General features: G+C 37.1%; 1 protein-coding gene across 6 annotated transcripts in view; it reads right to left on the bottom strand.

Moving 5' to 3' along the window:
* The window catches only part of Atm (ATM serine/threonine kinase), a 131776-nt gene that overhangs the window by 107282 nt on the left and 1733 nt on the right, over positions 1-22761 (bottom strand). For 5 of the 6 annotated variants that reach the window (XR_003848956.1, XR_003848957.1, XM_029561896.1 and 2 more), the window contains exons 3-13: positions 20044-20145; positions 19847-19959; positions 19022-19167; positions 15456-15620; positions 12465-12630; positions 10466-10704; positions 8211-8374; positions 6681-6850; positions 4984-5355; positions 3893-4087; positions 2406-2501 (exon numbers count right to left, since the gene is read on the bottom strand). Coding sequence is in view for 4 of the 6 variants with exons in the window: in XM_029561896.1 (XP_029417756.1) it covers positions 2406-2501; positions 3893-4087; positions 4984-5355; positions 6681-6850; positions 8211-8374; positions 10466-10704; positions 12465-12630; positions 15456-15620; positions 19022-19167; positions 19847-19959; positions 20044-20115 (1898 nt within the window). In the remaining 2 variants the exon portion in view is untranslated. Of the gene's footprint in view, positions 1-2405; positions 2502-3892; positions 4088-4983; positions 5356-6680; positions 6851-8210; positions 8375-10465; positions 10705-12464; positions 12631-15455; positions 15621-19021; positions 19168-19846; positions 19960-20043; positions 20146-22761 lie in introns of those variants that run through there. The other variant, XM_029561898.1, reaches the window with a different exon arrangement.

The raw sequence follows: 22761 nt of genomic DNA, 5'->3' as shown, positions 1-22761 counted from the left end.
GATTAATTTATTATTTTGTTAAGTGTTGCTTGTCTTTGATAGCTAATTCTATCAAATTTCATTAATTCAGTAGCAAATTTTACTGACAAAAATATATACAAGTTACTATTTCAAAGGCAAATTCAGAGAAACATTTAAAAACACACTGACATCAGATAACTGACAGTAACTACTGAAAACACTGCCTCTTCTCTAAATATTGTTATTTTAATTTTATATATATAAATGTATTACCTGCATGTATGTAAGTGCACCCATATTATGCAATGTCCAAGAAGGTCAGAAGAGGGCATCAAAATCCCTGGAACTGGAGTTACCAACAGCTATAGCTGCCACCTGGGTGCTAGCGAGCAAATTGGGTCCTCTTCAAGAGCAGCCAGTGCTCTTAGCCACTGAGTCATCTCTCCAGCCCCAACACTGCCTTTGCTGTGTCTTTGATTTTCAAAATATGGGATTTTTATTTCATTATATGATTGTCTTTGTTTTTTGAGACAGGGTCTCACTATGTAGTGCTGGCTGGCCTGGAACTTGCTACATAGACCAAGCTGGAGAACTCATATAGATCCACCTCGCACTACCTCTCGAGTGGAGATTAAAAATGTGTGCCACCATGCCCAGCCTACATTTTATGGCTTTAAAAAGTTTTCTTAAATTATGTGCAAATGCATGTCTCCGTGTGAGTGTATGCCACATGTATATGAGTGCTCACAGAGGCGAGAAGAAAGCATTCAATCTCCTGGAGCTGGGGTCATGGATACTGGGAACTGAACTCTGGTGCTCTGGAACCTCAGAAAGCATTCTTTACTTCTGAGCCATCTCCCCAGCCCCTCATTTTATGCCTTCAAAGAGAGACATCAGTTTTCTTCATACCACTGGGTTATTTTCAGTCACAGTAACAAACTTAAGTCTCTGAGTCACTAAGGACAAATCTTAGATTTACTTTTACTTTAGTAATAATTAGGCTTTGTTTTTTGAGATTGGTTTTAGTTACGTAGCCCAGAATGGTTTCAGACTTCTGAAGTCAAAAGATCCTCCTGCCTGGGGCTCTCAGTGCTAGGACTAAAAGTTTATCATTATATTCAACTCTCATTAGTTTTTGTTGTTCTCATTCCGTTCATTTGTTCGTTCATTCATTCATTCATTCATTGTTGTTTGTGGATCCACGAATATCAGGTAAATATGTGGAAGTCAGAGGACAAATTTATAGGAATTAGTTTTCTCCTTCTACCCTGTGGGTCCAAGGCAATCAAATTCAGGCCATGAGGCTCAGCAACAAGTATCTTTATGCCATGAGTCAACATGCCAACCCTTTTGTTTTGTTTTTTGTTTCTGAGATAGTCTCACGATGTTGACCCAGCTGGCCTGGAACTTGCCATGCATACTAGTCTGGCCTCAGACAAGGCTGGCCTCAAACTCAAGAGATTCACCTGCCTCTGCCTCCCAAAGTGCTAGGATTAAAGGCAGGCACCACTACACCTGGCCCACTTTCACAAAAATTTTATGTTCCTAATTTTCCATCATACCTGTTCAATTTTTTCCACTGACATTTGCCATGTTATCATAAAACAAAAATATCATAACCTTAATCTAAGGTTATAGAGCAGAGATTATAATCACTGATTAATAAGAAACTTTTCCCAGCCTAATGGTAGTGATTTTTTTTTTAATCTTTCTGAGACAGGGTCTCTCTATATCCTCAGCTGGCCTGGAACTCAGAGAGATCCACCTGCCTCTGTGCTAGGACCAAAGGCGTATGCCAAGCCAGGCGTGTTGGCGCACACCTTTAATCCCAGGCTGGTCTACAAAGTGAGTTCCAGGCCAGCTGGGGCTACAGGGAGACCCTGTCTCAAAAAGAACCCTCCCCCCAAAAAAAACCAAAGGTGTGCGTCACCACGCCCAGCTGGTAGTGATTTTTATTTTTAAAGTTAACAGGCTGGGCATATCAATATTTATTGAAATACTGAAAAAAAAATCCATTTTAGTGAGAAATTCCTGGGAAGAACAACTAATGTGACAATACGTATTTCACTGATACAGTAGGAAACATCAACAAGTAACTGACTTCACACTATAAACACTACATGGATTCAAGTCCAAGGCAGCTACAGAAATCTTTAATACAAATATTCAGTCATTACAGATTGTTTGTTCACAGAGACCAACTCTAATAAACCCAGCACAGCCAAAAACCTTTCTACTTGAGTCTGTTTTCACTAGTGAATCCCATAATTGATAAGGCAGTTGGCTAAGTAAATATCTGGTTACAAACTGGTTAACAACAGTAGTGATTTTTACCTGACCAATTAGATCTTAACTACTATTAAGATGTTCTACCACACTGCTAAAATCATCACTGCAATTACCACTATCTCTTAAAATATAATAAGTTTTCTTATATAACATACCATTCTGGCACACTTTGGAAAAAATTCATTGCAGCTTTAGAGTTTTTCATAATGAGACTCACAAGAATTTTCTCCACTCCAAGATGAGGAAAATAACTATAAGGAAAAATGAAAAGTTTCACTAAAAAGACCAGCTCTCATTTAAAAAATCTTAAACATCTACATGTAGTTATAAATTATGCCCTACAAAATTTGCATCTCAAATTAAAGTTACTTTCATTTAGCCTGAATCTCCTAGTATCTGAACAAGACCTTACAGAGGACACACACTATGCTACTGCCATTTCCTATGCTGCTAGGAAGCAGATTTGCATTTTTCTTATTACTTTTATCTTATGTGTGCATGTGTTTTACCTGCATGTATGTAAGCACACCACATGTATGCAATGCCCACAGTGGCCAAAAAAGCACGTCAGATTTCCTGGAACAGAAGTTATGGTCAGTTGTTAGCTGCCATGTGGGTGCTGGAAATCAAACCAGGGTCCTCTGGAAGAGCAGCAAGTGCTCTTAACTGCTGAGCCATCTCTCCAGCCCCAAGATTTATAATTTAAAAAATATCACTTCTAGGACAAAATATATTCAATTAAAGCAAAAGCAGTAAATTCTGTCTTTCTGTCACTAAGTTCCAATTTCCACCTGTAGAAGGGCTAAATGGACCCAATCAAGGGCTTAAGTCCTATCCTATTCTTTCAACAAATTCACCCAGAACATACTCTTATTATGATTAAGGTCAGATAATGGACTGATTTACTGCAACTCACTAAGAAACACCCAACTTCCTAGGGAATCCTATGCACTGAGAAAGGTTAGCAAGTGAGAAAGATCATCTTGTATCCTACTATGGAGCAGGTGATCATGATAATTTACTATATATATATGTTTGGTTTTGTTTTGGTCTTTTTGAGACAGGGTCTCCCTGTAGCCCCAGCTGTCTTGGAACTCACTATGTAGACCAGGCTGGCCTTGAACTCACAGAGATCCACTTGCCTCTGCCTCCCGAGGGCTGGGATCAAAGGCGTGCACCACCACATCCAGCTACTATATTTTTTAAAGAAGGCGGAGTTTGAATGTGTTCACCATAAACAATTATCTGAGAAGATCTGTTTACTCTGGTTTAAACATTATACAATATGTATTCATCAAAATATTATGTGGTATCCTATGAATGTGTATAATTTATATATATATATATATATACTATATACATATAATATCTGTTAAGTCTTTAGAAAGAAAAACTATACAAAGTAACACACACACACAAACATATGTATCCTTCATGAACATCCCCCTATATCCCAGAGTGAAATAACCTCTTATTTCAGAAATGATCCAGGTTCAAAGTCACAAATTACTGTTTAATATTTTAGGGCTAATGCTAGGAAATTCTGTCTTATGATTCTTAACTAAAGTATCTGGTAACAAGTATGTGGAGGGAATCTTACAAAGATGAGACAAACAACATACGCTAAATGAACTGCAATTACCTCTGAAGAACTGGAGGCAATTCTGTACTGTCTTCTAGGTCAGCCTCTAACTGATAGAACAAAAGCCATCTCATTATTGATTCCTTTAAAGAAAAACTTCTATTTACTTCACATGTATTTTGCTCTGTTTCCATTTTTTTTGTGTCTGGAACTACACAGGTGGTCAGGGCCAAAGTAAGACAGGAAATTGAAGAACTAAAATAAATAAATTAAAAAACACCAAGACAACTGTTAAAAGCAAAGTATGCTCAGGACAATATGAGACACATGTATTTTGTCAACAAAAGTTAGAAAGGTTACATTTGAGATTAAAAATTTTCATCCAATAACAATACACAGAACTACAAAACCAGGGTCTATGAATACTGAATAATTACAAATTAAAAGAAATGTAGTTTATAATCCTTTAAAGAAAACTGGCCTTAATAAAAATCTCTCCATATTAGAAATTGAATTTATTATATTTAGGAATTCATTATTTTTGGCCAAACAACAAAATTAGAATTATACCTTTTTTCTTTTAATGTTTTTTAAATGAGCTTTTATATGTTTCATTCAACAGGTTCTTAATCAAATTTAGACTCCTCTCCCTTCCATGCCCCCCCAACCAGACCTCATGTATTCCACCATACATGTTCAGCCCCATCCGGTCAAGCATTTGTACTCAGATTTTTTTCCTTTTTTGAGACAGGGTCTCACTATGTAGTCCTGACTTGCCTAGAACTTGCTATATTGACCAGACTGGCCTCAAACTCACAGAGATCTAACTTCCTTTGCCCCCCAAGTACTGGAATTAAAGGCATGCATTACCACGCTTGGGTTAAATTTACTACTTTTTTCTTTTTTTTGTCTTTTTGAGACACAGTCTCCCTGTAGCCCCAACTGTCCTAGAACTCACTATGTAGACCAAGCTGGCCTTGAACTCACAGAGATCCGCCTGCCTCTCTCTCCCGAGTGCTGGGATTAAAGGCGTGTGCCACCATGCCCGGCCTACACCTTTAACTGAAGTAACAAATTATGAAAATGATCAAAGATGTATGTGTGAACACGTACGTGCACGCATCTGCAAAATCTGATACAAAACAACCTACCTTGAAGGTTTACAGGCTGTGCCAGTAAATAACTTCCAGAATTCTCTGTCAAGTTCCACTAAACTACCTTGAATAATGGCCCGAAGTAAACCAAAGTTTTCAGTTTGTATTTGTTCAGAACTTATACCACAAAAGGTAACAGACCAAATTTTAAGCCAGAGTTTTAATAAATCTGACTTTTGAGAGCTTTCTAGGCTTGATTTCTTGCCTTGACACACAGCAATTTCCATAAGGCATCGTAACACATATGGTGTGCGTTCCCCACGTCGCTGTTGAGGTAGAAGCTGGTACAGTATCAACAGTAATGGAGACAGCTCACAATTAGGTAAACTAGAAGGATACTTTGATATTAACTGGGCTGTAATCTGTAGCCTAAAAGAAAAAAAATTTTTTTTAATCCCATTAACAACCTAAAAGAAAATAAATATACATACATTAAACCTTTACATATCCTAACTAAGCATTTACCTGTACTATTTTCCATAATGTTTTCAAAATAAACTAGCTGTTAGAATTTACTAGGTCCTAAGATGGCAGGAAGTATAACTTTCTGGCTAGCTAGATAAGCTATGTCCTTTACACAAAAACTTTAAAAAAAGATTCTTGATCTGTCACTTTCTGCAATAGGAAAATAACATCTAAAAACCGTTATTCTTCGACACCAATTCACTACTTCAACAAAATGCACTGTGAAACGCTGTGAAATCTCTAGACTGTGTGCTATTTAAGAATATGAATCCTGTGTTACTGCTGTATGTCTAAAGCTTTGTCTATAAAAGCTGCTCAATAAATAACTTTCGCTAAATGGGAAAATTAAGAACCTGAGGTAGAACCATCAAAAATATAAAACAAAAGCTTAAGTATTAAGTAACAAAATTTAGAGCGCTTCCCTCTACAATTCCATTATACCTAAATATCCCAGCAACATGGAAAACACCAAAAAAGAAATAATTACTAAACATCTCAGGGATGTTGCTTAACATTTCTATATTTAGTCCTTTTTTTTTGTCTTTTTTAATCAGGGTCTCCCTGTAGCCCCAGCTGTCCTGGAACTCACTATGTAGACCAGGCTGGCCTTGAACTCAACAGAGATCTGCCTGCCTCTGCCTCCCAAGTGCTTGAACTACAGGCCTGTGCCACCATGCCTGGCTGTTTAGTCCTTTTTTAGCAAAGCAAACAGGCTAAACTAGATATAGTCTAATGATCCTTATCAGATCTAATATTCTGTGATTCCAAAAGAGTTCTGAATTTAATTTAAATGTTTAAATATATGTAATGGAGAATAAAGGAGATAGTAAGGAAGAAAAAACTGTTATCACGGCAAAAAGTCAGAACTATCCTGATTCCTAAAGGCAATCTTTAATTCCCTGCTAAACTAATTCTACATAAAGGAGCTATACAACTGAAAATCTCTTGCTGTGGAGGTATTCCTAAGGCAGAAATTGCTGGCTCCTCCTACAAGACTCAGTTTTCCCTGCTGCACCTATGTCAGCTGAAAGGCAGCTCTGTGCAAAGCATTAGCAAATAAGTATTAATAATTTTCTCAGTATAGCATGGCAATCACCTGCCACTTTGCTGCTAAGTGGTTTGGGAGTGAACAAATGACAGTTCTGGCCAATGAGATAAAATTAGGCTGCTGAAGGTTTTCTAGAGCCAAAATATTATTAAAATGACATTGAATGAGAAAGGCATTTTACCAAGGCACAAGATCAAAATCATTCTGTGATTTCTGAAGATAATCTTTTATTACTTCCCAGCCTAGTTCTATTTTCCTTCTCTTGCAAGGCACACTGTAATCGGTAGATTCTCGCTGTGTTATAGCAGAGGACTGAGAAGTCTCCACGGACTGGTTATCTTCATTAAAAAGCTGAAAAATAAAAGTAAACCTACATTTTACTGCTGTATTAATTTTATAGTAGATAATTAGTGAAAAAAATTCTTGTCACAGGAAAATACAGAGAACTCATATGGAAGAGTAAGTTATAGAAATATACAAATATACTAAGAGTTAAAAATTTTGTATGACAGTAATGACATCTTAGAAAGCAAATATTAGCATGTAAAGCATCAGGTTTTATTTCCTGGGAACATTTACTAAAATTACAAAGAAATCTAAAAGTGCAAAAACCTGTATTTCCAAAGGGATTAAAATGTAAATTTAAATTTACGATTAATGTTTAAGACAGCAAAACTATCACCTGGAATATTAAGCAAATCTTTGGGTGAGAAGTTTTATAAGAAATAAGAGGCCATTACTGATACTTAGGAATCACTGATATACTACATTAAGTGAAGGAAAAGGCACAAAGGACCACATATGCATGATTCTATTTCTATGAAATATCCAAAACGGGCAAATCATTACACAGACATTAGAAACAGATTAGTGGTGGGTTACTAGAGGCTAAGGAAAACAAATAATTGAAACAATGCTAATAGGGCTGAAGTTTCCTACTGGGATGAAAGAAAGCCTTTGAAATTAGATAGTGATTGTAGTTTTAGAACAAACCAATGAACTGTAAAATGCTAACAAATTTTATGCTATATTCTTTTTTCTTTTCTTTTCTTTTTTTGTCTTTTTGAGACAGGGTCCCCCTGTAGCCCCAGCTGGCCTGGAACTCACAATGTAAACCAGGCTGGCCTTGAACTCACAGAGATCCACCTGGCTCTACCTCATAAATGCTAGCATTAAAGGTGTGAACCACCACTCCCAGCCTATGAATTCTAATTTTAAAAATTAGGTTAGGGTCATCTTTTTACCTATAGAGAATCTTTTTTTTTTTTAAATAAACATTTTATTATTTTTATTTTATGTGTATGCATGTATTGCCTGGATGTAGGTAAGCACACCCGCATCATGCAATGCCTGTGGAGGATAGAAGAAGGTGTCGAATACCCTGGAACTGGAGTTACAAACAGTTGTTAGCTGCCATGTAGGAGCTGGGATTTGAACCTGGGTTTCTGCAAGAACAACCAGTGTTCTTAAACGCTGAGCCATCTCTCTAGCCCTTTACCTATAGACAATCTTTTAAGAATAAAAAACTTATTACTTTTGAACACATGCACGTAAGAGGTATCTTTCAATTAAAAAGAAAATTCAATTTATGCATATTTTTAAAGCAACTGTTACAGTGATTTCATAGGCTTCTTGAGGTAACACAAGTTTCAAATGCCCAACAAAGAAGAAAATTAACAAGAATTTCCAAACATGACAACAGCTACTATACCTGGTGACAAATATCTGCCATTAGGGCAATCAAATTTTCCTTGACAGCAATATTACGAGATCCTGAAGAATATTTTCCTCTACTTCCTATATGACTTAACTCATTCACCAGCAGGTCATATAAGTTGTATAAGATACTTTTCCATTTTGTTGATTCATAAGCACCTGTAATCCAAACAGACAATGTATTTATATACAAACTCCATCTGCACTGCCAACTCCCAAACCCATTCAAACTGTCAAGGTACATCAACATTAGAAGATGTCCAGTCAAACCTTCTATTTGGTATTAATGCCTCTTCTGACATTATGATTGACAAACTCTACTTCCTAATGGTGTTCTCTTCACAATCAGGCAACTGTATTTGTTACAAATTTCCTCACATCCTTATCTAAATTTTTATTATCTCCCATAAGAAAACAAAATTGTATGTTCCTTTTTTAACATGAGAAAACAGCTTTGTGTTTTTCATTGTTAAGAGAAAAAAAAGCATGGGGGCTGGAAAGCTGGCTCAACAGTTAAGAACTGTATAGGACACAAATTTGGTTCCTTGTACCCATGATGGGCAGTGCTGTGGTTGGCTTCAGAAATCAACTAAACACAACCGAGAAAAGGGAACCTCAACTGGGGCATTTCATCTATCAAACTGGCCTGTGGCCATGTCTGTGAGGCATTTTCTGGAGTTGAATGATGTGAGAGGGCCCAGCCCACTGTGGGTGGTGCCACCCCTGAGCAGGTGGTTCTGGATTGTATAAGAAAGCAGGCCGATCACAGGTCAGAGGAGCAAGTCAGTCCAGCCCTGCTCCATGGTATCTGCTTAGTTCCTACCTCCAGGTTCTGGCCTTGAGTTCCTGCCTGACTTCCTTCAGAGATGGACTATGAAGTGGATGTACAAATCAAACAAACCCTTTCACCCCTAAGTTGTTCTTGGTCAGTGTTTTATCTCAGCGACAGAAAAGTAAGTAATATAGGACACCCACAACTGCCTATAACTTCAGCTCCAGGGGGATCTGACACCTGTCAGCACTTGCACTTACATGGACATAATTAAAAAAAAATTTCTTTTAGGATAAAAACATTTCTAGTTTTGTCAACTACTACATAAATGATGGTATCCATTTATGGTGGCTATTTTACCACCCTAGTCATCTTTCCAGTCAACTTATGTCCCTCTTAAAAAGCAGAGTCTACAGGGTCTGGCCAACAATACTCTAACTGTCTGATCAGTGCAGAAAAAAATAGAGGTATTAATTCACACAGTAAAAATAAATTATTATACACTGAAAGAACATGAAATTTTTTTTCTGGCAGCCTCATTAGCCTAACAAATTTTCAATTTGCTCTAAATATGCAATTAACTATATTCTTAAACATGTTATATTGTCTCTTAATAAGCCTGATCTTCTCTTGGTGAGAGCTGAGTAAAAGATGAATACTGAGAAGTCATAATCCTTTTGATTTATAGTACTTTCAAGGGCTATACGCCTATCTAAATTTATATATAAGGAAATTCTGGTAACAATACAGAAGTTATTTTAATAGAAAGTAGCGACAACAGTACTGCCACCCTATGCAGTAGGCTATCTGTGCAAAGCCATCATTACTAACCATGAGGCAATAGTCCAAAGACTAGTGCAAGCCCAAAGTCAATCACAGACAGACCATCCAGGAGCTCATTTAGCTAGGTTGCCACCCAATGAATTGAATGATATAATGAAGAGGGCTAAATCATCTGAACAATGCTCTTGGTAAAGACAAATGCAAAACAATCAGGGAAGACAAGAGACTCATTTCTGTGTTGTTCCAGAAAATGAGCCTGGAGTAACGATGAGTCTGTCCCATTCAACCTCACACATCCATGAAAAATGTAACTTCCTTGGAAACCGAGTAACTGGATTGGCTGTTTTCAGTCTATTTATTTTCTAATAAGAAGCAATATGAAATTAAACAAGTTCCCGCTTTCTCCAAATTCTTCTGCCTTATAGCCTGTGTCACCTCTTAATACTGTACTAGTGATGCATAAATAGATTGTACAGGGAACAGGCAATGTCTCATGTATGTTCTCAGCATAATACTTGGCACTTTACTGAACAAATGGAAAGGCATGATATAATTCACTGTCATTGATTGATATTCTTAAAATACATGAAAAGCATTCTAATGACATTATTAAGCAAAGAAACTTCATTCTCTTACACAACAGTGATGTTTTGATGAAGGAAGTATAGTTAAAACAGTAAAAATTTCTGCTATACCTTTTTCACTGGTTTTGGCTCCTTGTGGATGATGGATATAAATTTGCAGTTGAAATAATTCAATTATTGCTTCTTTTAAGGAATCATTGAGTCTATGTTGAGTCCAAATATACAGTAAAGTAGGAAGAATTTCTTCTCCTAATTCACACATTCGTTTTCGAGAGTTGACAGCCAAAGTCTTGAGGAAAATGATAAGGGCTGCTAAGATATGACTTAGGCCTGCAGAGCTCTTTTCTTGTCTGCAACAGAAAACAAAGTCTACCCAGTGATACAGGAACATGCTAAGGAAAAAAAACCCAACAGTTCTTCCTGAAATAGTATCCTTAGGTTCAACATCATTTTAGGAGAGAGAAAAAAGAAAACATCACTAAACAACACTAGAACACTAGTTCCTATGGGGAGCTAAGAGACTAATCTTGTTAGTCCTCCCTGCTGCAAAACTACTCTTTAAAAATATATGTGATTTATTTGTAATACCCATCATTTATAAAATGTTTAATACTGTAATTTGGAAAATGCCACACAAATGTCTATCAATGCTCTCAAAATATACTGATTCGTTCTCAATATATCTATCCTTAAAATGGAGAAGATGAAGTTACTTAAGTGATATTTAACTTTCCTTGTCATCAAATAAGCAGAAGAATTCATATTTAAGAACATCATTTAGGGGGTCTATATATTAGGATGAATTCAGGGAGAACTGAACCTGATCCTTTAGGAAAATACTAGTTCTATTATGAGTCAATGATTTCTTCTTTTTTTTTTTAAACATTTATTTTTATTTTATGTGTAAAAAACGGTATTGTACATTCCTACCAATACAGCAAGAGTTATCTTTTTCCAAAATCCGTGCCAGTATTTCCCATTTCTGTATTTTTAGTTATAGCTCTTCTAATTAAGGTTACCTAATTACCTCATCTCAGTATGATTTTGACTTGCATTTCTGTGATAACTAATGAGATTGAGCATTTTTTCATAAATACATTGGCTATACAATTATTTTTCTTTTTTCTCACTGTGCAGACCAGGCTTGCCAGGAACTCACAACCCTCATACTCATAGCCTCCAGATTACTGGACTAACATTGAGTATATGCCCCAACATGAGTCCATTATTTTTGAACAATGTGGTCTTTGTTACTGAGTTTCGAAAAGTCCTTATCTGTACTATGGTAATCTTGTCAGAGCAACAGAGTGCAGCACGTCTCCCATATGGCAGGCAGATTCCTTATCTCCTTGCTGTATAGAAAGAAGCTCTGTAGCTTCCATTTATTTAGGTTTGTTTTTGTTTGTGCTTTGCAGATTTTATTTTAAAAAAAACCAGTGCCTATATCAGTATCTTCTTAGAAGGATTTAGGGCGGTGTGTACATACAGAGGCCAGAAAGCAGCAGCACGTCTTTCTCTCATGCTCTCTGCCTTATTCTCCTGAGACAGGGTCTTTCACTGAACCTGGAGTTTGTTTTTTGGGGTAAGGCTGTGGCCAGCAAGATTAACCTGTCTCTGCCTTCAAAGCTCCCCAGAGGCCATGGCCTCGCCTGGTTTTTTATTTGGGTACTAAAGATCAGAACTCTGGTACTGATGTGTGTACAGCAAGTGTTCACTAATACCTCCAAGCCATTTCCTCAGGCCCTAATACCAATATCTTAAAGTGTTTCATCTGTTTTCCTTAAGTTTCATACATTCAGATCTTTGATCCATTCTGAGAATTTTTTGAATAGGGTGAAAAATAGAGGTTAAGCTGCATACGAGGAATGAAATATCAAATAATATAGTACATATTAAGAAGAAATTGAATATTCAAACAAATATTAACTATTCTGACTTCACCATTATATAGTGTATACTTGATTAAATTATTAAATTATATACCATAAATTTGAGAAACAAAAATAACCATTATCTAAAAGGGAGCATTTTTTACTTACTGAATTTAAAACAGTCTTGGCAAGAAAATCTTACAAATTTTCAATACAATATAGAACAGAAATTAGATTACCTTGCATACTGAATAGCCGTGGAAAAAAAATCAAAACACTTTGAATTTAAGCCATCAGTCTGTGTACAGCACCCTCTGGTGACAGCATGAATTATTCTAGCCACTAAAACTCGATTAATGTCTTGTGAAGGTTTGAGATACAGCCTGAAGTACACAGAGAACAATTCTAAAAATTAAAAAAAAAAAAGTTGAGCCATTTTTTTTAAATAAAATATGTTCAATACCACAATTCAATTTAAATATTCTATAATCCCCACAGGCAAAAATTACTCTGTATTTTAAAAAGTAACCCATCAATATTTTATATAATGTCTTTAAATTGAAATGACTATAAGCAGTGGTGAGAGCATCAGTTTTAACAGCCAGACCTCATATAAGCAGCCTAAGTTCTCTAAGCCTATGCTCCTTTAGCTGTACTAATAAAGTCCTTGGCAAAGTCGAAAGTCCACACAGTTCGTAGTGTTATTAATGCAGTTTAATAAGTACAGAATAGGCCGCAAACTATGAACAGCCTCACATCTTACTCAGCTGGTAGCCTAACAAATAAACAGCACAACTGTTTCATGAATGCTGGCAGAACGCAAGAGATCTTGCTCAAAGAAAAAGGAAAGTTATCACATCTCACAGCAATGACAGAGGTAAAGACTTTCACTTTTGCATCAGTTCTCCAATCCCAAAAGTCACATGGAGACATTTGACCCAAATGAAATCACTAGTCTTTTTACAATTCAATGGGCTAGACACAAATCCATCCTTTGTGTAGGAAGTTGTCATCTCCACCTTCTAAGGTATTCACCATACAAAATATTCTTGAAAATCTAGTGTAGGAAAAAAATCAGCCCTTACTCCCAGCACTGGGGGGAAGGGACGGGGGCAGGTGGATCTTGAGGCCAGGCTGGTCTACATTGTGAGTTCCAGGTCAGCTGGGGCTATATAGTGAGACCCTGTCTCAAAACAAAAAGCAAGATGTCTTCTGACCTCCAAACACACCTGTAACACACACACATGCACACACGCACCCATACATACACACACACACACACACACACACACACACACACACAATTAAAACTGCTTTTTAATTAAAAATGTCATTTTAAAAGACATTTATGCAACAGTTTAGAAGACCTTTAATTCACTTAAAACAAGAAAGAATAATGTAGTAGTGGGGCACTAAGTAACTCATGGTTTTTTTCATTTATGTGTCTCATTTTGAAATGGGTGTCAATGATTTGAAATATTCAAATCAATGAACTAAAATATTTCAGTCTCTGACCATAACTTCCTTCTTTCTGAGCTCTCAACATTATCAGCAATAAAATGGCAATACTAGATTCCTCTCTAACACCCACTCTACATGTGTAGTAATTCAATGGATAGTTTATATCCTAATATATGTGATTTCATTTGATTTTCATTACTTTGCCAGTTACCTGCTAAGGCTACCTAATCCAATGGATACTTTTGTACGTTATCCTTTCTATGACAAGACAGATGCCCACCACATCCTTCTGAACTTACAACTCTTGCTTTCAACTTTTTTGACATTTCTCTCTTTTGGTTTTCTCCTTTCTTTATCCATGGTTCAAATGAGGTGTCACTGTTCTTCCCCATTGAACACAAGCATAAAGATCACACGGCACAGTAATTTTTAGTTAAGTGGATTTTTTTCTGTCGAATAGCTGAAAACAGAGGAGGAATCTTTCAAGTCTATAATTCCAGTTCCAATAGTAAGCACCTAATAAATGTGTAATTTAGTAATTTGGAAGGCACATAATAAATAAAAATTTAAGACTGAGCATGGTAGTACATGCCTGTAATTCCAGCACTAGGGAGGCCAAGGCAGGAGAACTGCAGGTTCGAGACCAGTACAGGGGGCTGCAGAGATGGCTCAGCTGTTAAGGCACTGCCTGCTCTTGCAGGGAACCATGATTCAATTCCCAGCACCCACATGGTGGCTAACAACCATCTGTAAACTCCAGTTCCGGGGATCCAACGTCTTCTTCTGACCTCCACGGGCACTGTACAACACAGGGGCATTTACACTCATGCAGGCAATACACTCATACACAAAAATTAAAAATATAAATATCAAAAGAAAAAAGAAAAAAAGAAACTAGAAGCAGGGCATGGTAGCACACACCTTGAATTCTAGCACTTGGGAAGCAAGAGCAGGCAGATCTCTGTGAGTTCAAGGCCAGCCTGGCCTACATTGTGAGTTCTAGGCCAGCAGGGGCTACAGAGAGATCCTGTCTCAAAAAGACAAAAATACATATTTATATATATACATATGTACATACATACATAAACCAGAATAGGATAATGATGATGATGATGCATGACTGCAATTCCGGCACTACGGTGGCTGAGGCAGGAAGATTAAAAGTTCAAGACCCAAACTGGATAATGATGATGGATGAGAAGAGGAAGAGGAGGAAGTAGGAGGGGGAGGAGGAAGAAAAGGGGGAGCAGGAAGAGAAGGAATAGAAAATTAAGAATCAGAGAGATGGTTCAGCAGTTAAGAACACTGGTTGTTCTTGCAGAAGATCCGGATTTGCATCCCAGCACCCACATAGCAGCTAACAACTGTCCATAACTCCAGTCCCAGAGGATCTGACAGACTCTTCTGACCTCTGCGGGCATTGTAAGACATGGGTGCACTTACCAAATGCAGGCAATACACGCATACACGTAAAATAAAAATAATAGTCCGGGCGTGGAGCACACCTGTAGTCCCAGCACTTGGGAGTCAGAGGCAGGCGAATCTCTGTGAGTTCAAGGCCAGCCTGGTCTACATAGTGAGTTCTAGGACAGCTGGGGCTACAGGGAGACCCTGTCTCAAAAGGACAAAATAAATAAATAAAAATAAAAAATAAAATTAAAAAAAATCAGATTCTGTAATAAAGTTATATTAAACTGTGAGGTCATTCATAGAATAGAGTATATTGTTTAAATTTCCTAAGGAAAAAATTCACAACCTTCAAAACATACCTAGCCACTGCTGCTGAGATATTTCACACCAGTATTTTCTCACTGAAAGAATGTCTTTGAGGAGTATGTTGCTACAATCAGCTCCATAAATAGTACCATTAGATGAATCTTTCACTGTATCCACGACATAATTCAAGAGTTCTTGACATTTTAGCCTGGGTGCTCCTATTTTAAAATAAAATGGAAAACAACAACATACAAATCTTAAAGAATCCCTGGAGTGGCAACTTCTTTAAATGATTCCATTTGGGAAAGTACTCTTAACTTACTCCTAATAGAGCAGGAACTGGTAAACTCTATAACCCATGAGTAAAATCCAACTCATTGGCTATTTTTTAAATAAAGTTTTATTGGGACACAGTCATGTTCATGTAGTTACTACTGTAAATGACAAGAACTAAGTAACTGCCAAATAATATACGGCCCAAATATATAAAAACATGTGCTATATGGCCCCTTTAGAGATAAACTTTGCCAACTAGTGAAGAAATACATAGCAAAAATAAACATTAACTTTTATAGTTAATACTCATAATTTCTGGCATTAGACTTAAGAGCACCCAAAGTCTCTTGGAATTTCTATAAAACATAATTAAAATAATCTGAAGTTATTCTAATTATATTCTACTTACACTGAAAAGTAAAATTATTTCCATGCCCAGCATACAGATGGCATATAAATAGATAAGACTGTCATTTTAACAGTACAAGATTTAAGATTCTGAAACTTCAGTACTACTTTATTTGTATCCTTGAAGGTCACAAAATTACATTTAAAAACAATTTAAGCTAGGTGTAGTGGTACATGCCTATGAATCTTAGCACTTCAGAGGTAAAGGCAAGATCAGGAAGAAGGTTTCATCCTTTACATACCAAGTTTGAGACCAACTTGGGCTACATGAGACCCTGTCTCAAAACAACTAGGAAAATATTTTTGGCCAAGTATGGTGATACGTACCTATAATTCCAGGTAAAGGCATATTTTCATCAAATTATAGTGATGTCAAAGCTAAAATATTATTGTTTCTTCGATACAGACTTAAATTTGAAATTAACTTATGAGTAAAATTCATTATGAATAAATATTAGGTCATCATTTTCTTAATAATAAGACTAGTTATATTCAGAAGTATCATGCTATGATAAACACTGACAGTATGGCAAAACCACTTTTATTTATGGTTTATAATTTTCGGCATCTGTCTAGTGGTGATTGTATACCCATGTGATCCTTTTCTATTATGCCCTGCAAATCTCTCTCATATTCTTAAAAGAGTTTCCTACCTATAAGTTTATTATGAGATATTTAAGGAAATTTGAGATTTCTTGAAGGAAAATTATGAGATTTTTAAGAATTCTTTTATATTCCTACAAAAAGCCCACGAATAACAGGAGATACCAAATGAAGTTGGGTTAACTAAATAAATTAATATTAGGATAAAATCTTATTTTTCTCCATCCTTTATCTCAAAATACTCTCCTCCTATACCAAATTTACAAAATGTTTTCATTTTTTAAAAAAATATTTATTATTTTTTTACTTTATATGTATGCATGTATTGCCTGCATGTAGGTAAGTGCACCCGTGTCATGCAATGCCCGCAGAGGACAGACGAGACTGTCGGATCCCCTGAAACTGGAGTACAGATAGTTGTTAGCTGCCACGTGGATGCTGGGATTTGAACCTGGGTCTTCTGCAAGAACAGCCAATGTTCTTAACCGCTGAGCCAGCCCCTATAAAACGCTTTAAAAATTGTGATGAATTGGATTTTTTTCCACAAAACAGTCTCTTTCAGCAAAGAGTACAACTCAGTGGTAGAGTCTCTGCCTAGCATGCGCAAACCGTGGGTTCAATACCCATAACTACCAAAAAAAAAAAAAAAAAAGTAACTAAAAGGACAGGTAGGTGGGTTGTCTACAGGTTTTAAGAAAGTTCATGGAACTGTTTTGTGTAACTAGGTTTTCTATTCTCTAGGCTCCATGGTCTGTCCAGAAACACAAAGGAATGAATCATATTTGCTTTCTTTCAGTTTCTCCTTAGCTATTTCCTTACCCACTAGTTTTTCAATGTCTATTTCTTCATCCTACTTTGGTAGCAATAGTAAGAGTGTCTGGTAAAATTCCGACATATTTAAATTGCTAACAAAACTTTAATTTATGAAAATAAATAAACAGAAAACTGAAGTGAGTCAAGATGATAACAGGCCCCTGATTCTGCCTTAAGTTTAAAGGACTTTATGTTACAAAATCCAACTTCATAGCTAGCATCCAAATAAAAAGGACTTTTTAACTATTTAAATGCTCTTGCACTGATAATTTTACTTTCTTGTAAATCAACATACTGGTAGATTTTTTTTCAGGGCCTGTAGCAAGCATTCTGTCACTGAGCTAAATCCCCAACCCACTATCGGCACATTTTTAAAATGTCATCTCCATTAGTTTTGTAACTAAAAGCATTTTTTTTCACCAAGAGGCAAAATTATAAGCTACCAAGGTTTCCAGTAGGCTACAAAAGTAATATTGTGTCATTCACTCAGTAAGTACCTAAGTACAAATTAAAATTCCAGCATTTTAAGTCAACCATACAATGTTTAACTGAATATAAAGGTAGAACATGGAGCAAAGGCAAGGGCAGAGCATTTCAGTGTGGCTTCTTTTTGTCTCTGCTTGAGTTTCTATAGTATATCTATCCACATAAAATAACATCTCAAAGGTACCCATTTTTCAAAATTACTGTTCTTTAGGCTCAATCTGAGATACTCACTAAAAACCTACTAAAAACCTACTAAATCTTTACCACCATCTCGATTTCCCTGACTTTTTGTTTTTTTGCTTTATTTTTATTTTACCTGTATGCATGTATTACATGTATTGCCTGTATGCATGCAAGTGCACCTGGGTCGTGCAATGCACTCAGGCAGCCAAATGCCCATGGAGGACAGAAGAGGATGTCAGATCCCCTGGAACTGGAGTTACAGATGGTTGTTAGCTGCCATGTGGGTGCTGGGATTCGAATCTGAGTCTTCTGCAAGAACAACCAGTGATCTTAAGCCCCTGAGCCATCTCTCCAGCCCCAATTTTCCTGATTTTTAAGTTACAATTATGTGTGTATATGCTATGTGAACACGTGGAGGTCAGAGGACAACTTGCAAAACTGGTTTTGTACTTCCACCATGTAAGTACCAGGGATCAAACCTGGGTCATCAGTTTGGTGACAAGGGTCATCTTGACGGCCCAAGACAGGCTTAAATACTCTTAAAACTGCTTAGCCTCAAACTGTATGTTCAGTCAGTAAGTTTATACTTCTGCCTAAGTGCTAAAGACATACAAACAAAAGACTCCCCAAAAATGGGGAGAGTTGAAACAATACATTTTAATCTTCCCATTTCTGAGATTCTATCATTTTATGCCTTATAAATTCCTCCAAATTTTGAACCTATACTATTAAAACTCAGTATATGTGCCAGAAATTACACTTGGCACTTAATTTTTATGCTATCATATTGAGATCAAAGTTATGCTATGGAAAACTACTAAACCACTTATGTATAATATATGTTGCTTACTTTTATTTGCACATTTGATGAAATATCTGACCAAACTGCTGAGCTCTTGCATCTTCTTCTGTCTGGAGGTTTGTGTTGAGACTGATACATTGGATTTTGCTGTTCTCAGACATTCTGTTTCTTTTTGAATATATTTCTGTAAAAATCTTCAAGAAAAAAGGTCATATACTCATTGATGCTTAAATGTTTATCATTTCAAAAACTCTTGAATGCCATCACAAGCAACATCATTTAAACCACATTTATTTGTTCTGCGACCCAGATAAATGAAACAATCTCTTTTTCAAAGTCTAACTTGTGCGACATGAAGTCCAGACTACAAAGCTCTTAATTTTATTCTCATTTTATCATCAGAAGCTCACAATGCTACTATGGGCGCTCAACAAAAACAAAACAAAACAAAAAACTAGCTTTCAGATAACGTTAATTTTTCACTTCCTATACAAGACACTTAATATACAATGAACAAAATTTTTAAAGATACAACATAGCATCACAGAAGTAAAAATGAGAGAAAAGTTCTAGCTCTAGGGGATCAAACACCTACTTCTAGTCTCTACAGGCACTGCGCAACATGGGTCCACTTACATACATTCAGGCAAGCACATACACATAAAATAAAAATAAATCATAAAAGCCAAGCATGGTGGTGTGTGCCTTTAATCCCAGCACTTGGGAGGCAGGCGGGTTAGTTGGAGGCCAGCCTGGTATACATAGTGAGTTTCGGCCAGGTGGGGCTACAGGGAGACCCTGTCTCAAAAAGACAAAAAATTAATTAATCAAAGAGAGAAAAATAAAGAAAGTAAAAAAGTTCAAATAAAATACCTGAAAACAGCATCCCAATTTAAATATTTTCCTTGTTTGGAATCTGAATGCCGATCTAAATGGTGAACCGTTTCAGGATCCTGAATCAAGCGCTTAAATTTCTCCACTTCTTTCTGAAAATGAAAAACGAACAAAATAACATAGTGTTATCTAAAATATTTGTTTCAAGAAAAACCTGAATTGGAGTAATTCACTACCCTTCGTTCTGTAGCTCTATCGTGTTCCAGCTGCCGGCAGCAGATAAGCAGATCATTAAGTGCTAGACTCATGGCTTACGACTTCAGAAGACACATCCTCACCTGTGAAAACAAATATGAATGTGCAATTATTTCACTGAATTATTTTTTTCGTGCTGAGGACTGGCTCAGGGCCTCAAGCATACTAAGCATGTGATCTACTATGGAACCACACTCTATTAACATTATGGAATTATTTTAGACTACAATATTGCTATAGATTTAAATCTGTACATCCAGAGGCACACTGTGACCAAAGGCACAAGAATTTTTCTTACTATTTACAAATGAGATTTTTCCTTTAGTATATCTGTGGTTGTTTAAATGAGAAATGTGGGGGCTGGAGAGATGGCTCAGCGGTTAAGAGCACTGGCTGCTATAGCAGAGGACTCAGATTCAATTCCCAGCATCCAATAGCAGCTAGCAACCATCTGTAACTGCAGTTCCAGAGGATCCACTGCCCCCTTCTGACCTCTGTGGGCACTGCACAACACAAGTGCACTTATATACATGCAGGCAATACACTCATAAACATAAAATAAAATATTTTAAATAAGAAATGTTCCCCATAGGGAGGTAATGAAATCTTTAGGAGGTATATCCATGCTAGAGGAAGTGTGTCACTGGGGATGAGCTTTGAGCTCATAGGCCCTACTCAGAGGTCACTGTCTGCTTCACCTGTGGCTAAAGATGTGATCTCTGTTCAGCTCCTACTGCCCTGCCTGCCGTGCTGCCTTTGCCTCCCTACCAGGACAGGACTCTGAAACCAGAAGTCAAAATATAAACTGTCCCCTAAGTCTCCTTTGGTCATATTCTATCAAAGCAACAGAAAAGTAACTAATACAGTACCAAAACCATGCTCCAGTCTTCAAATGTGTCTCTGTTTGCATTAGTAAGAGAAAGTATCCTTTTTTTGAAGAAAAAAACAGTATTATCTACATAAATAGAAAATGTAGCTGGGCATGGTGATGCATGCCTTTAATCCCAGCACTCAGGAGGCAGAGGCAGGCAGATCTCTGTGAGTTCAAGGCCAGCCTGGTCTACATAATGAGTTCTAGGACAGCTGGGGCTACAGGGAGACCCTGTCTCAAAAAGACCAAAAAAAAAAAAAGTTCACTCACTGATAGATGTAAGCAATATCTGCTTCTTATCTACTGTGTTCACGGTTAGAGACAGTTAGAAAAAAATGAACCAAACTGACAAAAATCCTACCCTCCTGGAGATACATCTAGATGGTAGAGACAATAAACATATTAACGCACAGTTCCAAACTGTGATCTATGCCTCCAAGAAAACAAGAGAAAGTAACAGCAGAGCTGAGTTGTGTGGCACACTGCACCAGTGGGGAGGCAGAGGAAGGTTAAAGTCATCCTCAGCGAGATCTGGCCTAAGAGCAGACTGAGCTACATGAGACCAAACCTCAAAAATTTTTTAAAAGAAAACAAAGGAACTGTTGATCATTTTATATAAATTGTCGTATACTGGGGGCTGGAGAGATGGCTCAGTGGTTAAGAACACTGGTTGCTCTTGTAGAAGACCTCAGTTCATGCATGACACAGGTGCACTTACCTACATGCAGGCAATACATGTATACACATAAAATAAAAATAAATAAAATATTAAAAAATAAATAAAATTGTCATATATCAAAGGTCATAATGAAGCCAAGAGCTGAATGAACTGATGCCAGTTACAGGAAGAACTAAAGGATGGACATTCTAGGGAAGGAGGTCAGCAGAGAGGAAGGGCTCGAAAATAGAAAAGAGTGTGTGTGTTGGAGGAACTAAAAAAGGCCAGAAGTTAGCTGGATTCGGCAGCATTTATAGTAAAACTGGGAAAATACAGAGATTAGCAGGGCCCCACCCAAGAATAGCATGCAAATTCCTAACGCACTCCATGTTTAAGAAAAAACAAGGACAGAATGAGAGTAAGACAGCTATCAGATGAACTCCATTTAGACATTAAAACAGTCTAAGGAGGTTCCACTCCCAACATGCAACTGAAATATCTTCCTAAAGAAAAGTCCCTGGGGCTAGAGATGGCTCAGCAGTTAAGAGCACCTAGTTGGGCTTGGTGGCGCACACTTTTAATCCCAGCACTCGGAAGGCAGAAGCCGGTGGATCTCTGTGAAGCCCGCCTGTTCTCCATTAGTGAATCCAGGCCAGCTGTGGCTACAGGGAAACCTTGTCTCAAAAAAGACCAAAAAAAAAAAAAAAAGAGCACCAACCAGCTGTTCTTGCAGAAAACTCTGGGTTCAAATTCCAGCACCCACATGACAGCTAACAACCATCCTAACTCTACTGCCTGGGGATCCAACAGCCTCTTCTGTCCTCCACAGGCATTGCACTACATGGGTGCAGTTACACACATGCAGACATAACACTCATACACACAGAAAATAAAAATAAATAAAAACTTTTAAAAATCCTAGGAGTTGACAAATCTAACCTCTCAGATTTCAATCAAGTTGATCTCTGTGCAAATTTGGCACTGATAGACTCTAACTCATCTTCACAGAAAGAGCCCTGCCTCTAGGTCTGTTATTTGTGACTAGTGGTTAAGAGCACAGGCACAGCCAGGCATGGTAGCACACACCTATAATCCCAGTAACCGAAGAGGCTCAGATTATAGGTAGCACACACCTATAATCCCAGTAACCTGGAGTACAGAGGCATGACA

This window comes from Nannospalax galili, unplaced genomic scaffold (assembly GCF_000622305.1).
Source record: "Nannospalax galili isolate Female #2095 unplaced genomic scaffold, S.galili_v1.0 scaffold854, whole genome shotgun sequence".
NCBI classification, from domain to species: Eukaryota; Metazoa; Chordata; class Mammalia; order Rodentia; family Spalacidae; genus Nannospalax; species Nannospalax galili.
This window is presented reverse-complemented; position numbering and strand designations above follow the sequence as displayed.